The sequence below is a fragment of the Oryzias latipes genome, chromosome 1 (assembly GCF_002234675.1).
Source record: "Oryzias latipes chromosome 1, ASM223467v1".
Classification (NCBI taxonomy): Eukaryota; Metazoa; Chordata; class Actinopteri; order Beloniformes; family Adrianichthyidae; genus Oryzias; species Oryzias latipes.
Window position 1 is genome coordinate 36,590,491 of NC_019859.2, and position 16,024 is coordinate 36,606,514.

At 45.9% G+C, this 16,024-nt stretch overlaps 1 protein-coding gene across 2 annotated transcripts in view; it reads left to right on the forward strand.

Moving 5' to 3' along the window:
- Positions 1-4,210: 4,210 nt before the first annotated feature.
- Positions 4,211-16,024, forward strand: part of LOC101164381 (max-interacting protein 1) — a 31,006-nt gene continuing 19,192 nt past the window's right edge. The window contains exons 1-3 of one of the 2 annotated variants that reach the window (XM_023952580.1): positions 4,211-4,916; positions 6,877-6,979; positions 12,672-12,701. In XM_023952580.1, coding sequence (XP_023808348.1) covers positions 4,688-4,916; positions 6,877-6,979; positions 12,672-12,701 — 362 coding nt within the window. In that variant the 5' untranslated portion in view covers positions 4,211-4,687. Of the gene's footprint in view, positions 4,917-5,872; positions 6,756-6,876; positions 6,980-12,671; positions 12,702-16,024 lie in introns of those variants that run through there. The other variant, XM_023952603.1, reaches the window with a different exon arrangement.

Here is a 16,024-nt window from a genome sequence, read left to right on the forward strand (position 1 = left end):
ACTGGATCGTGACTCATGGCTGGAGGTAGCAATGGCTCATGGCTTGATTGGAGTTAAATTCTGGTTTGAGGTTTGGCAAAGGAGTCCTCGGGATTCCGTGAGGAGCTTCTGTTCTGTAAGACTGGATACTCAGGCGACCACTCATGGTTAGATTGTCCTGGAGACGAGGCATAGAATGGGGTCAAGCAAGGCATAAACACTTGAAGTAAGAAACTTAGTTGACCAGACTAAGCACCATTAGGGGCAACGAACTGGCGATGAATGCTGGTTCTGGATCCTCTTATGTAGGTCAGGAGGTTGATGAGGTGAGTGGTCACAGCTGGTAGTGTCAGGAACACAGCAGAGAGGGGAGGGGGAGGAGAGACTGCCAGAGGCACCATGACAGAGGCATCACAGGACAAACAGTGCTGTCATACATGGACCAGCTTTGCAGGAAGTTCTCCTTTGGAGAAGCAGTAAGTCAGGTTAATCGACAATTATAACATAATTTTGATGAACATGTTTTAACCCTTGTGCTATCTTAGATGACCCCCCCCCCTTCCATTGACGTGTTCTCCCTACCATGACAAAGGTGGATAAAGGTGGAAAGATTTCATGTAATCCATGGACACCAGTGAAGATCACAAATCATTGAAGAAAAATGGTTCAGAGCACTGTCTAGTGGGTCTAGATGACCCAACTCCCAATGTTTAAGTGCCTAGGATAGCACAAGGGTTAATATAGTCCCACCCACACTTAGAGGTAAATTTCTTTAGAACTTCTGCCGCTCTGCAGAAGCTATGTTCCTGGACACAGGTTTTTTTGTTTTTTATTTTGCCTAAAAATGACATAATTATGATGAAAAGACCACCTCTTTGGAAACAGATCAGAAGATAATTGGAGAGGGACTTTACTTCCAGAAAGGATGAACAACTTAAAAACCCATCTAGTGGTCTGACATCCTAACTTCTGGGGAAAAAGTTCAAATCTCTGAGTTTTGAGGTAAACAGCAACTTCTGAATAGCAAATGATTCAGCAGTTCTAGCTGAAAAGGGCGGTCTTTCTTTTCTGTGATACTTGTTGGGTATTTGCTTGATCTCTTAGCCCCACTGGTTGCTGAGGCTTCCCTCTAAGGCTTGGAAAAGCCTCTCTCAAGCATTTGACCTCTGTGCATGACTCAGCCGGTTCACTTGTGTTATCGAGGACACAGCCTTGACACCAAAGACTCACAGCATAGCCTCTAGTTCAGTGATAGGATGAAGAGACGTGGACTGAACTGACTGTATGGCTGCCGGACTCCGAGGTCTACAGGCTAAACTGTCTCGTTTGTTCCACCAACACTATCCGGGAAGGACAGTTCATTCTTTCAGGTTTTCCAAGTCCTCATCATATGACCCGACCAACCTTAGGGCTCTGTGGGAGTCTGAACTGCCCTGAGCAGGAGAGTGCTCCAAGACAAAAATACACAATAAAGCAAAGAAATTACAGCGTACTCAAGTTTACTCAGTAACCAAAAATAGTCATTTTGAGCTTAAATCCTGAACAGACTTTGGTGAAATGTGCCTCCAAATCCACCCATGGGGGGGTGTGCAGTTCTGAGTCTGTGAAGGGGGGCAGAGGTGGAGGGGCGGAGGAAACGGGGACCTTCAGAGATTCCCTGTGTGCCGAACCTGAAGGTTTCTGTTTCAGTGAACTTTACATCAAACGACCACGGGCTGCTGAGGTCTCTTTGAAGTGGCTGAGGGGCGGGGGTACCAGGACTAAATACAGACCCCTGCCTCAACATGCTTCAGTTCAAGGAGTTACAGAAGTTTGTTTCTAACAGCATTGTCATCGTGTAGACCTTTGCATCAGTACAAGATAGTCAAGCCTGTGATGAATAAAAGCCTCTGAAAACAGGGCTTTACTGTAATGAATTTTAAAATATGAACTCTTTAAAAACTTCCATTTACTCCATTCCTCTAGCAGGGGGTGTCAAACTCCAGGCCTCGGGAGCCGGCCTCCTGCAAGTTTTTCAGAAATCCTGCCTCATCTGCTGGTGATTACCTGTTTCAGGTGTGTTTAGCCAATACGGAGCTTCAATGGCAGGTTGGCTAGAAAACATGTAGGACGCCGGCCCTTGAGGCCTGGAGCTTGACACATGTGCTCTAGAGCTAGCACGGATAGGCTTGATGTTACGGAAAGGAGATGTTTTTAGAGCTTGGCTTTGAACTGTGGCAACAGAAAAGTTCGGTTGTGCCGTTACAACAGTGTTAGAAGCCAAAGTTGGAGCCAACCGCCTCCAGAATCCCAATGGTCATGTCAGATGGCTGGAAAGAGGTTTTCCATCATATCAGGTCAGAGGAGATTCTGGAGAGTTCCTTCCACCAAGCAGACGTTGGTTGGTTCACATGAGCTACCTGTGAAAATACAGACTTTGTTTTTCAAATAGAAAAAGAGGCATGGTGTGGTGTTATGTGAGATTAGTTTTAGAATATATTTTTTACTCGTGGTCAAATTCTTTATAGCAATTTAAAGAGAACAAGAACTAAAAGAATTTCAAAGCCAGTCTTTTATTTTGTCTTGATTGTTTCAGCTTTAGAGTGTTCTGTTCCATCCATGTTTCAATATCTAAAACACAGCTTAAAAGGTCATCAATGGGTCCCAAGTCATCAGGACACACAGCCACATATAACTGGGTGTCATCAGCATAACTATGAAAGTTTATGCTGTCTTCTGATGATGTCACCAAGCAGAAGGATGTACAGGTTAAAGGGCCAAGGATGGAGCCTTGTGGCACACCACATGTCAGTCTGTGCCTCGCAGATGATGCATCATTTACTCTGACAATAAAATCTCTTCCTGTGAGGGCGGATTCAAACCAGCTAAAAACTGTTCGGGTGATTCCAACCATGTCATGCAGTCTGTTTAAAAGAACTGAGAGGTCAACTGTGTGGAAGGCTGCACTCAGGTCCAGCAAAACTAAAACTGATGGTTCTTTATGTCAGTGTTGGAACTGAGACCATTTATGACCTTAACCAGCGCCATCTCTGTGGAGTGACGAGGTCAACCAGACTGAAAATGTTGAGAAATTCTATTTTTGTTCATGTAATAAAAAGCCTAGCTTTTCTAAAAGTGTACTTAAAATGGTAGGTTTGACACTGGTTGGTAATTGTCTAGATCTGAACCATCTAAACCGCTCTTCTTCAGAGCGGGTCTCACCAGAGCAGTCTTTGTGGACGTGGGGAAGATCCCAGTCTGAAGAGAGCGGCTAACCATGTTCAGGAGGATGTTTTACTGCCAAAGGTTACATATGGACTATAAGACTAGAAGAAATTGGATTGTTATATTCTCTGTCCTATAGAGTACGCTGGATTATAAGGCACTTCGCCTACTTCAATTTAGGCATCTGATTGGCCTGTTTATAACTAGAACTACAGAAAAAACATCATAAATATGAGAATTATTGAGAACATGTTAAAAAAAGGAACCAGATCCAGAACGGTTCTTCTGACCAATGGAATGACGTCTACCGTATTTTGTCTTCTTGGAGCCACTTCCTGTTTGGAACGCCAGGGGGAGGAGTCGATCAGTCCCGTTCTCCCACACAGTCAAGGGATCCACGATATCTTTCCATGCAGGCCAGTTCAGCAGCTGGCCCCCTCCAGAGCAGACGTTTGTAGCTTCTGTCGTCTGTGGTTTGCACTGACCAAGTTCCCAAACATCGTCATCATTTGGAGGGGATCATACATTTCCCTAAAACGCTTCTTTACCTTTTGATATTCAGTTGTTTTTGCATTATATGCAGGCTGCCTACACAACAGGCACATGTGCATCCCATCAGAGTCCATGACCTCTGATTACTCTGTGGAACATTTCCATCTCATTAACCTGGAAGACGATTAAAATGTCAAATTTGAATTTGGAGTTTTAGCCCAAAGGACATGACTGTGTTCTACCACAGCTTCCTTTTTGTGTGATAGAACATTTGTTGGCTTCTGCAGACGGTGTGACTGATTGTGTTAAAGTAAAAGTGGTTCCTGGCTCTAATCCTGGACTCACGGTAGAATCACTGACACAGTCATGAAGCTGACAGTTTCAGTGTCTGAGGGTTCAAAGACCATCAGAAAAGGAAACTTTGAAATCGCGCTAAGTTTACGTAGAAAAGGCCTTAACAGAAGTGTTTTCCTATTGGTTGATGGAAGTTGGAAGTTTATTTTATTTATTTCAGAACACAGGCGACATACAACAAAGAACAATACACTGTACAACAATTGTTCAGAGAAAACATCAGGGGGTTTACAGACACAAAATAAACGTATATTAAATCATGAAGCCGAGCATAATGACACGTTTAAATTGCTTTTTGCTTGTACTGTGGGAAATAGAATGTAAGTAAAATCTAATTTGGGCTAACAAAAGTGGGGGCTTTATTGCTAAATTTAGTCTTGTGGATATAATTCTTGGTTATTAAAATCCGGAGGTTTCTTAAATATAATTGATATGAGTTGGAGGTATCCCCCATCATGGAGAGGCCGAGTTCCGGCAGGCACAAGGACCATGCGGAGCCGTGACAGGCGGCGGGGCCGGGGTCTCTTCTCCGTGCAGCAGCATCCTCTGACATTAAACACCCGCTACACAACACAGAATAAGGAACCCGCACAGAAACGCAGCCTGCACGTGCAGCATCCACTGCTCGCTGCGCCACAGTCTCCACCGACCAGGAAGAATGGCCAAAAGTGAGACGCCGAGGAGAAGTTTGAGGACTGAAGGCTTCCTCTCTGACACCGAGCCGTCTGTCCTGGACCCGCAGGACTTGGACGAGTCCAGCTGCGGCTTCAATGACGTCTTTGACTCCAGAGACCCCCGCATGGAGCAGATCAACACTTTCCTGAAGAACGTGCACGTCCTGCTGGAAGCTGCCAGGTTCCTGGAAAGCGCCGACAGGAAGGACGGAAGTAAGTTTGCCTCCCTCTGACTTACTGTGGGGACACTTGGGAAAGAAAAGGCAGAGTTCCCGAGACCACCGAGCAGCGCGCGCGTGGCACGGCACGCCACCTGACAAATGCGTGTGGGCTGCTCATCCCCGCATGCATGCGGGCTCCCAGGAGTTTTCCTGCGCTCTGGTACCGGTTTGCGTGTTGGGGCCCATCCGGAAATACGGATTGTTTTTGTTGTTTTTTTGCCTTCATCGCACCTAAAGCAACACTGACTGTCAGGTGTTGATGCGTGAACAGTGCGTCCCGCACTGCTATAATAAATCTGATCACATTGCGGCGTCCTCCCGCTCCGTATGGAGTGATGTCATTGTGCCTCCGCAGATGGAAATGAAGCAGGAAACATTCAAACAAACAACCTTGCGCGATATCTTCAGATGTGTTGTTTACATTATGACCTTTTAAGAATATAAACATTTAGCACGTGGGTTTGTTTAATGTACCGACTCCTTGTTTCAAAGTAAGTCTTTTGCTGGTGCACAGACCTGGACTGTGCATGTGGACACGTTTGTGCAGAAACATCGACTGCACGAGCTGGATGCGCGTGCACGCTGACAGGTCGCCCGTCTCGTGTTTCGTGGGAATGTCAAGCAGACAGACAAGCAGATGTAGGAGGCAGCGCTTCTTCTCGCTTCTCTTCTCTTCTTCTTTTTTTTGTTGCTTTCTGCCGGGGGTTGGGAAAGGGGGGGTGGGGGCGTGCCGCGTTGGCTTCCACATGGCGCGTGCCTCCTCTGTGGTTGGTCAGGTGGGAGCACAGCCCCCCATGCCTGTCAAAAGTGTCTACCAATGAGACGCTGACATTGCTCATACGTCACTTGTTGCTGGGCCCGGCTTCCATGCCAGGTCCACGCCCCTCGGCACTGCGACCTGTGGGGTTTGTAGGAATTCGTCGTGAACTGGACTAACGGATCTTCCTGAGGAAATTTCCGGGTTTATGAGTCCAGTAGGACATTAGAGAGCGATTTTTGTTAATAAACAAGATACTTTATTGTGTTTGGATCTTATTACGATGGTTATGTGGTATTGTTATGTAATTACTTATTTATGTTTGCATTATCAAATCAGCAGTATTTGTTTTACTGAAATTAGTTTTTTTCTTTCCACATTTTTGCTGTTAATGGATGTTTTTCCGTATTTAGGCATACATTTTGTAATTGTTGTTGTTTATGACCTACAAATACATGCTATCATTTGTTATTATTTTGCTTGGTGCAGGCTAAAACACTTAAAACCTGTTTTGCCACATTTCTCTATCTTGAGCTACTTCCTCGGTTTCCCAGAGTTCTTTGCGCGTCGTCGTCCCGCCTCCCAGCTGAGCAGCTAGGTAAACAAACAGAAGAGGAAACGGCCAGCAGCACCGGGCAGTCTGCAGGCTCTAGGGTCTCTCTCTCCAAAAAATAAAATAAAATAAAAAAGGCATAATTTATATCGCGTTTATTTTTCTAATTAACTATGGTAAATGTCTACAGATTTAGAGTTTAATGTGTTTTTTGTAGTTGTACCAGCGACGCCGTGCAGGATTTGACCTCCCCTTCTTTCTAGCTTCCACTGAACTTCTTTACATTTTGGCCAAAATGCTCATCTTGTAGCGGCAGCGGACGAACCGCGTCGTTCTCCGCGGATGTAGCGATGCCTCGTCGTTGAGGCGATTGTCGTGTTTGTTCGTCTGCTGTTTGCGGGGCTGAAGCGAAACGACACCCGGGTCAGGGGCGCCGAGCTCAGGGAGGATGACGGCGGTTCAGCTGATGAACGTCCAGCGGCTGCTGGAGGCAGCAGAATACCTAGACAGGCGGGAAAGAGGTGAACACGTCTGTGCATCAGCCTGTCAAGAGGACGCGTGGAAATGTCGCACGCGCAGATCTGTCATGAGTGTGGTGTTCGTGTCTGGCCGGTTGATCAGCTGTTTCCTTTCCCTAAACAGAATGCGAACACGGCTACGCCTCCACCTGCCCCTCAGACCAAAGCACAAGCTACCAGAGGACACGAAGGTTCCGAAACAAGAAGTTCAACAACAACCACAACAGGTGAGAGCTCTCTAGTTCCCTATTTCCACTGACACGTCTGCGCATGCGTGGGACGTCTGCGCCTTGGCTTTGCACCTGAACCGGCTCCAGAACAGATAGCTTTATTTAGCTATATATCTGACTAATGTCACTGGAAAGAGCTTAAAGAAACAATAATAAAACCTCTATTTTATTAAAAATTACCAGATTCTAAAAGTATTTCTTTAAGCAACATCTGCTCCTTTATGTTTGTGGACAGTGGCTGCAGCCAATCAGCTTACTCAAAACTGGTCACATGACCTCATGTTCCAGCATTCTCTGCTTGGACACAGAGACTTGTGAACAAAAATCAGTACCTGCTAACTTTTATATTCTCGTGACATTTTCAGGAGCTGGAGAATGCAAACAATTAAAAATAAATTGTTTAGTATCAAAATTAGGCACCAACTTACTTGAATTAAAAAGCTGACGAGTGGTTTTGAGAACCGAAATTTTTGCCTGGAAAATTTGAAAAGCAGGTCGAAGACAAATTAATCGACTAAGTTATTACTAAATGTGCTCGACATTAAGCTACCCACCGATCAAGCTAGGTGTTTTCCCAGAGAGCGTCGTCGCTGCAGCCCGGCGCACAGCTGATCGCTGGTTTGGAAGAAACTTCCGGTGGCTAAGCTACTCCTACGCGCATCCCTACGTTATAACACCTGGTGCACACTAGCTTCTCAAATGAGGACTCTGGGTAATTACCCAACACGCTTTTATTCTCTCAACCCAGCCCCCCCCCCAAACAGAACAAAATAGAGTAATGCATAGACCGGGCATGTCCAAAGTCTGGACCGTGGGCCAGATGCGTTTAAATTCCCAACTGGCTTTTAAAAAATCAATCATATGCGGTTCTCGGCGTTTTCTAAAAACTGTGTAGGATTTCTTGATTGTGGTTGTGGCTAAATTACGTTTACAGATATCACCTCGAAGAGGAGGACCAGGCGAGACATGCTATCTGCGACAAGCTAACTTTGAATGACCAGTGCCAAACGTTGACAGCGGTTTTGGTAAAACGCATCTAGACGTATTTGTGTTCTGTGTGAAGAAAGGAAAAGTATGCCACAGCAATGACTATGAATTAAATAGTGCATTCAAATGTGAATGTTATTAAAATAGTTAAAAGAACGTCAGGCCGAACGGTGGACCTTTACAGACCCTAATCCAGGCGTAGACATGCACTTTAATGTAAAAACATTACACAACAGTTACTAATAATATTGCTATTATATGACTATACAGATGTTTTTATTTCTATAAATCCTCCTCGTTGTGTTGATGTGTAAAAGGCATTTTTTTTGTCCACCAGAGTAGGTTTTCACAGCATTTTCTGCACCAGCATTGGTCTGAAGCCAGCCGATCTCCACAAACACTCACTTCTTCTGCAGTTCAGACTCCTCCTCACATTTCTTTGAGGGTGGAGGAACCCAAAAAATTGCTCCAAGGAGCTGTTTCTTCTTCAACGTCTTTAACACTCGCAAACAGAATTCTGTCTTCCTCTGTGAAATCTTTAGTGGGCAAATGTACGGAGGCCCAGAAGGGTCACAACACAAAACTTTAACAACTCAAAACCAAAATATACCTGCAACAGAAGTTGCAGGTATATTTCCGTTGTAAATTATCGTGTAGTGTTGTAATTTATTGTGTCGTGTTATTGTTTTGTGTTGTGAGTTATAGTGTTGTAAGTTATTGTGTTGTGACAAATTGTAGCTTGTTATTTTGTGTTACGAAATCTAAAGTGATGTGTTGTGACCCTTCTGGGCCACCGTACAAATGCGCCTTGTAATGTGACGTGCTTTTTATTTTCACGCCGCAGGCACACCTGCATCCTGGTTTATGATGGAGCCTCAACCAATCAGAAGTCCCCTCCAAGAATAGTCGTGTCTATTGTAAATCGTTCCCAGTGGGTTTTGGTCAAATTTAAAAAAACGCTGTTGCCTTTTTTAAGACATAGCAGCAGGAGTTCATCAGAAATTTACCTGTTGGTGTGGAAGTAACCCTGCTCTGATATCCCATCATTCCTTTGTTCACACTCTGTCTGGCTAGCTTACAGCCCCTCACTAACATTAGCATAGCAAAAACCGACGCGCGATATGGGAGCTGATCCAGACCACAGCTCAGACTGGGAAAATAAATGGATTTATCTGCAGGTGGGGGCATCCCAATGGGGCGGAGCACGGAGACTTTGGCCCCCCCATCACCGTCGCTGCGTCACAAACCTGAGTTTCTTCTAACGGCGGGTTTTTCTCTGCAGCTTTAATCTCAAAGTCTTTTCTCTCTGTCCTCCATCATGGAGATAAAAACACCATTTTCATGAGGAGTCGTGTTTTTGAAGGTTTTGACGCAGAGACCACCATTTTTCATATCTATACTAAACATTTCTGCTTGTGCAGAAAGCAGTGGTGCATTGCAGAAACAGGCATGTTGTGGTGCCAGGTGAAAATTGCTGGGCTTGGTGTCGTTTTGGCACCAGGCAGGTGAGTTGGTTTCATGCATGGAAGTCGAGCTTTTCTCTATTTCTCACCAAACCTTAAATATTAATGTTAGAGATCCACAACAGGAAGTGCTCATCCTGAGAACTGCCTGCTGCCAGAGTCTGCATAGCAACAGTCACCATCAGATAAACTGTAAATCTGCTGCCCTATTTATAGCTCCTCATATGATTCTGGCCTCATAACCACTGGAGCCAAAATAAATGGCGTTTTAGAGGAATTTACTGTCCAGCGGTCAGTAATATTTAGGTGAGGGCGCTTTGAATAAGTCAGAATCCACAGTAGAGGAGAGAAATCAGGATTTCTTTCTAAAAGGCGACTTGTGTCGACTAAAGATGGCTCTGTAGGACAAATGTTGGGGCTTGATGTTGTTCTCTAAGGGGACTTGAACGCATCACAGTTCATTTTACAGCTGCAGATGGTGTTGTGGCTCATTTTATTCCCCGTTGGCTGAAAGACCTCAGTGTTGTTTAAATGTTGTCAGTGTTTATTAGAGGTCCAGTGTAATTACACTGTCCTGTAAATGATTTACTAATAGAGATGCTGTCATTTCTGAAGAGATGCACGTCACACGCTGAAGACGCCAGCCAGATACTCTGTAGTCTCCAGCACTTTTAGCAGAACTTTACACAATAGTTTATGACGATGTCAGTTTATCGTTCCCGTGATTGTTGGCCGCTCTGGCCTGTTCCAGTTACCTTGTCAGTGCTGTGGCGAGGCTTAAAGCGACTGGCTTATCTGGCTCCGCCCTCTCTTCCCTACCGTTTCTAGCAGGGGTGCTTTATCTCTCTGAAGCACTCTGAGTGTGCAGAGATGCACGCAGGAAAACACCAGGAAGCTGCAGGTCATGCGAGGCCTTGAGCCGGTTTGTAATCTGGGCGGCGTTTGTGTCACGGTTCACGCACGCCGCTTTCTGAGGACCGAGACGTAGAGTCGGTGATAAAAGCTGACGATAGACAAATGGATGTCTTCTGGACAGACGCCATGCTAAGATGCTCTGCAGCAGTTGATCTACAGCTGGGTTCATGTACATATGGACTGTGAACGCAGTCATAGATACTGACACAAAATATCTTTATTGTGGCGACGTTTTCTGATACGAATAACAGACATCCAGAGTCTGCACTCAAAACAAACCGACTTTTTTTCAGTACAGACACATTCTGCCTTGTCATGTCACTGGAGCTGCTACTGATAAGAAACGGGTTCAGACTAATGCTTCAAAGCTTAGTCACATGCACCCGTATGGGGGGGTTGACCCGGTTGTCTGGGGGGAGGGTCATAGAGAGGAGTGGCTGCATGGTACGGGGAGCGCAGGTGCATCTTGCATCGTATGCCCACCCAAAGGGACATCATGAAAATGGAACGTACCGTTGTCGTGAGGTGTGGGTTCCGGCTCCTTCCTGACCGCACACATGCTGCATGCACGGGGCGTGCACGTGATCCGTGAGTGTCTGTAGGACGTCCACACAAACTACACTGATTTTCTAACTTCCTCATTTCTAACAGTCAGGCTGCAGCGAGGAGTGTGCACGTATCCCGTGCACACAGGATCTGGAGGCATGGAAAAAATGAAAAATCTGTCTGACCCGCCTGCGTCTCACCCACTTCCCCTTACGTGTTGTAGAAGTGTCCTCTATGACCCGTGGCCTGCAGAAAACAGCGTTTTCTCTCTACGGGTTCACTCAGCGGTTTACGACCTTGATATTTTGTGCGGCTCACCTGCGTGCCGCGTCCAGGTTTGACCATTTTTCACCTGCAGACATCTGTGTCCACCTGTAAGGACAGCTGGGACCACGGCTTTGGTTTACTGCTTCACCCGCTGCAAAAGCCTCCTAAAACGTTAGTTTGGCTGAAAAACGGGAACAAGCCACCCATGCTTATATGTTCACTTTCTGCCCTGGCGGGGGGGGGGTTGTCCAAGCAGAGGACATGAACACATTGTCATGATGGAGTACAGACATTTTTAGTAATTTCATCGTAAAACAGTCCATTCCCACAGTATCTATACATATCATAGTATTTTATTCCATCTATTCCAAATATCTGTGCCTTTTCTGGACAAAATGACTGTTTTGGTGTTTGACGTGTATTGGAATGAAAGGAAATGCTCTGAAAAATCGCTTTCAGCATTGAAGTCGGGCGCCGCGTAGAGTGGGCGGTCCTGGTGGAGTGGGCGGAGAAGGAAAGGCGTCTGCTTTAGAGGAGGACGGTGGGAGACGAGCCGTCCTCCTCAGGAAGGCACTCTCACGGGCCGGCACATTCACTTCACGTTATTAACCCTCGTGCTATCTTAGATGACCCCCCCTTCCATTGAGGTGTTCTCCCTACCATGACAAAGGTGGATAAAGGTGGAAAGATTTCATGTAATCCATGGACACCAGTGAAGATCACAAATCATTGAAGAAAAAAGGTTCAGAGCACTGTCTAGTGGGTCTAGATGACCCACCTCCCAACGTTAAAGTGCCTAGAATAGCACAAGTAAGGGTTAATGGCCGACGAAGTGGGCGTTATTACTTTTTAAGGTAATAACGCCTGAACCGTCCAACGCAAAGTGCGGAAGCAACCAGTTCCAAATCTTCCGATTTGGATCGCGTTTCTCACAAAAAGCGGTCGTGATGCACCGCGTCACGTAACATATAGTCTGCGTCGCGCAGAACCATCAAGATTTGGCGATATATCTATGCTGATGGTCCCGATGGGTTGAATAAAGCATCAGTTCAGAGAGAAAGTTCATCTCTTACCGCTTGTTTTTGTCCAGATGATGAAGATAAAGGTTGTTTTAAAGAAGCCAGAGCAGTGATACAAAACATTTAAGCTAGCTGACCGAACTTCTTTTTTCACCGTGCAGTAATCAGGTTTTAATGCACACCCAGCAGCCAATCAGAATCGAGTATTCACCTGGACCGTGGTATAAGGGTTGAGATAGGGTTGAGCCCTAGGGTTGAGCCAAGCCTGTCCGATGGAGCTCCTCCCCCTAGCAGGGGGGGGCTGTCCCTCACCATCTCAGACTGTATCGCTCAGGAAGAAGCTGGGGAATGTATGGTCACAGTGATGAGCCACATCTGCTGACTGTGTTCAGTTTGGACAGACTGCTGTGCTTTCTAACCATCCTTTCTTTCATCTGATCAGCAAATACGTTCTTGAGTTTCATTTGACCGTTTCTTTTCTGTTTTTTTCAGGTCAACACACAACGAGCTGGAAAAGAACAGGTGAGTTGCTTTCATTCCCTCATGGTTTGACGCAACTGCTGGACAGGAATGCACATTTGTGGAACCATCGCCAACATCTGCTGTCCCATTGGGGCGTTCCCTCACTCGTTACAGAAAACTTTCCATATTAGCCTCGCCTTGACCCAAACAAAGGGGATTCCTAACGCCTGTTCTAACAGTAAAATCGGTCCAACACCAGAGGCCTGTTGGACAGGATGAGTTAACAAAAACTAAGAATCAAACTAAAGGGAGGTTGTCAATCGTGTCTTGGGTTTCTTCTCTTATCGCGCAAACTGAATTTCCTTGGTCATGCTTTGTTTTTCCATCCATGCTGCTGTGTGTTACAGCTGATGCAAATGCTTTTATCTGGACCGCATATGGATGCAGAACCACGTTGCACGCCTTCCTGGACTACTGCTCTAAGTTGTTTTAGTTTTTTATATTTGAACATGTGACCATTAAAACTATTCTGGGTCAAACACATGACCAGAATTCTTCCACATAGGTGCAAACAGCTGGTTGGAGTTTTTGGCCCAGGCTTAAAAAATGATGCCGTTTCTTTTGATGCAGTAAATAAGATGTCACCGATTTACAGGAATTAAAGACTAGTAGCTTGCTGTCATTTCATTGTCTCGGAGTCTATTTGTGCAACAAAAAGATGTGTGTGTGTGTGTGTGGGGGGGGGGGGGGGTATTCAGTCTAGTTACATACAGTATCGTCTCAGCCTGCCTTTCTCTGGCGGCTGAAGGATGGTAATGTTGGAGTTCTGCTCAGTCTTGCTCTTGTGCTGCCGTCCACCTGATTATAGCATCAGATCTCTGTTTACTGGTGTTGATGTGAGGCGTGGAAGTGCTGGCGTGAAGAGTTTGAGGCCGTGGGGCAGAGTTGAGCTTTCGTCACATGCACCCATACGGGGGTTGACCTGTACAGGCGCTGTGGGGCGTCGGGGGCCGTGGAGGGTCGTAGAGAAGAGCGGTAGCTGTACGGGGTGTTTCCCTCGGACAGCCACCTCAGGGGACATCGCCCAGAAGAGTACACCCCATTGTTGTGTGTGTGGTAAGCGTATTGTGAAGTATTCGCAGGGATAATCAAACACGCACTTATGATAAATGGCTGATGATGTCGTGTAAGTTCTGGTTCCCGGGAACAAAAGCTGCATGAATGGGGCGTGCACGTGACACGTAAGTGTCTGTAGGACGTGCACACAACCTACACTCTGATTTTCTAACTTCCTCGTTTCTAACAGTCAGGCTGCAGCGAGGAGCGTGCACGTATCTGGTCAACAGCACTGATGCGCAGCTTGTGCAGTCTGCAGGATTTGGGTGGGGTGGGTTGAAAAAATGAGAAATGTGTAGGACAGGCCTGTGTCTCACCTGCAACCCCCTCACTTACCGCTACACGCAGCATGAACATAGAACGCTTTCTCTCTACGGGTCACTGATCCTTGATGACCTTGATGTTTTGTGGAGGTCACCTGCGTGTCCCGGACAGGTTCGCCCGCAGACTTCCTATAACCAACCACCTGTAAGGGCAGTTGGAAAGTAAAGTAGTGCTAAAAGAGTCCAACTCATTTAGGACAGCATGCGTGTGCATTTGTCCATGGAATGAGGTACAAACCTCAGTGGAAGACCATTTACACAGGATTCCCACTGCTTTATGCAGGATTTAGTCAGTCACCATTTGGTTGAAGTCCTCCCACTTAAAAAGACGAGAAAGGCCTGTAATTTTCCCCATAGGTAAACCTCAACTATGAGACACCAAGGTAACTTTGGTAACTCACTAAAATGCATTCATAAACATTTGAATGGAAGAATTCTGTTAAAAGCTGTTTGCAGTTTCTGTAAACACGTCAGTGCTCAGAAACAAGTCAGGTCAGGTCAAAGATGGGTTAAGATGCAGCAGGAAACACATTAACAGGAAATATTCTCTGATTACTAGCTAGTCTGGCAATAAACCTGTCCAAAAAGGAATGTTTTGAGCCTAACTTTGAATGTGATACTGTCTCCTGCACCTTGCTATGGATCCTCCGTCTGGCTCCCCCCAGCCGTCCCCCCAACTCCATCTGGATGAAGCTCGTCTGCTGGACTTTGAATGTGTAGTTGTAGCGTTAGATAAATTAATTCCTCTCTAAGAGTTCTGGTAAAACGCCTGTCCGTCCTGGGGGAGGAGCCCTCCTTCATGTGGGCACCCCTGAGGTTTCTTCTTTTTTTCCAGAATCCGTTATTTAGGAGTTTTTCCTTACAGAGAAGGGGGGTCTAAGGGCAGAGATGCTAGTTTAGTTTAGTCAGTTTAGAATCATCGTGGGCTCCACGGTGGTTAGCGCTCTTGCCTCACAGTCCAATTTGAAGACGTAGGGGTTTGGCCTTCCAACAAGCTTCTTCTGAAGCTACAGTAGTCTGCACCCTAGATGGTAACCTGTCTCTCCCAACAGCTGAAACATTTAGGTTATAACATTCTTTCTGCTTTTCTTTCTAAACGTCAGTCCTGATCTCCTAGACCGGGGGTCGGCAACCCGCGGCTCCGGAGCCGCATGCGGCTCTTTAGCGCTGCCCTAGTGGCTCCCTGGAGCATTTTCAAAAATGTTTGAAAATGTAAATAGATGGGCGAGAGACATATATTTTTTGTTTTAATATGGTTTCTGTAGGAGGAAAAACATGACACAAACATTATTAACGTTTTCCAATGCTGTAAGAATGTGTAGAATAAATATTGTAGCGCTCGGCAAATACGTCACTTGCAGCGGACGAAACGGGAGCCAAGCTGTCATAAATGGTGAGCTGTCAATCAACTGGCAGCGCTGGAGAACTGTCCGTGGCCCAAACACCGCACGACTCCTCATAGAGGAGGAAGCTTTTAGCGGACCGCTAGGCAGGTGGCTGACGGAAATCGAACCACCGTCAGTTCTGAGCATTGCTTGATGAAGTTGAAAGTGAATATTCTGATCTCCTGCTACACAACACAGTCTGATGGATGTCCAGGGGGGACGTTTAGCGTCACTTTGTCGTCTGTTTAGAACACGTGAAAACATTCCTGAAAGGCAAAGACCTGAACTACCCGCAACTGGAAGATGCTGAGTGGCTGGAAAAGCTGCACATTTTGGTGGATGACTGTGACAAACACCTAAAGGAGCTGAATGAAAGTCTGCAGGCGCCACAAAGGCTTGAAGCTGTTCTGTCATTAGAGCCAAGCTGACTGTCATGGGGAACGTCGTCACGCACCTTCCATTTTATTGGTTTGTGTTCGAATCCTCAGAATAAAAATGACACCAAAAATCGGATTTCTTTATTACATTTCTTTAATTTTATCAATGAAACATAATTCAT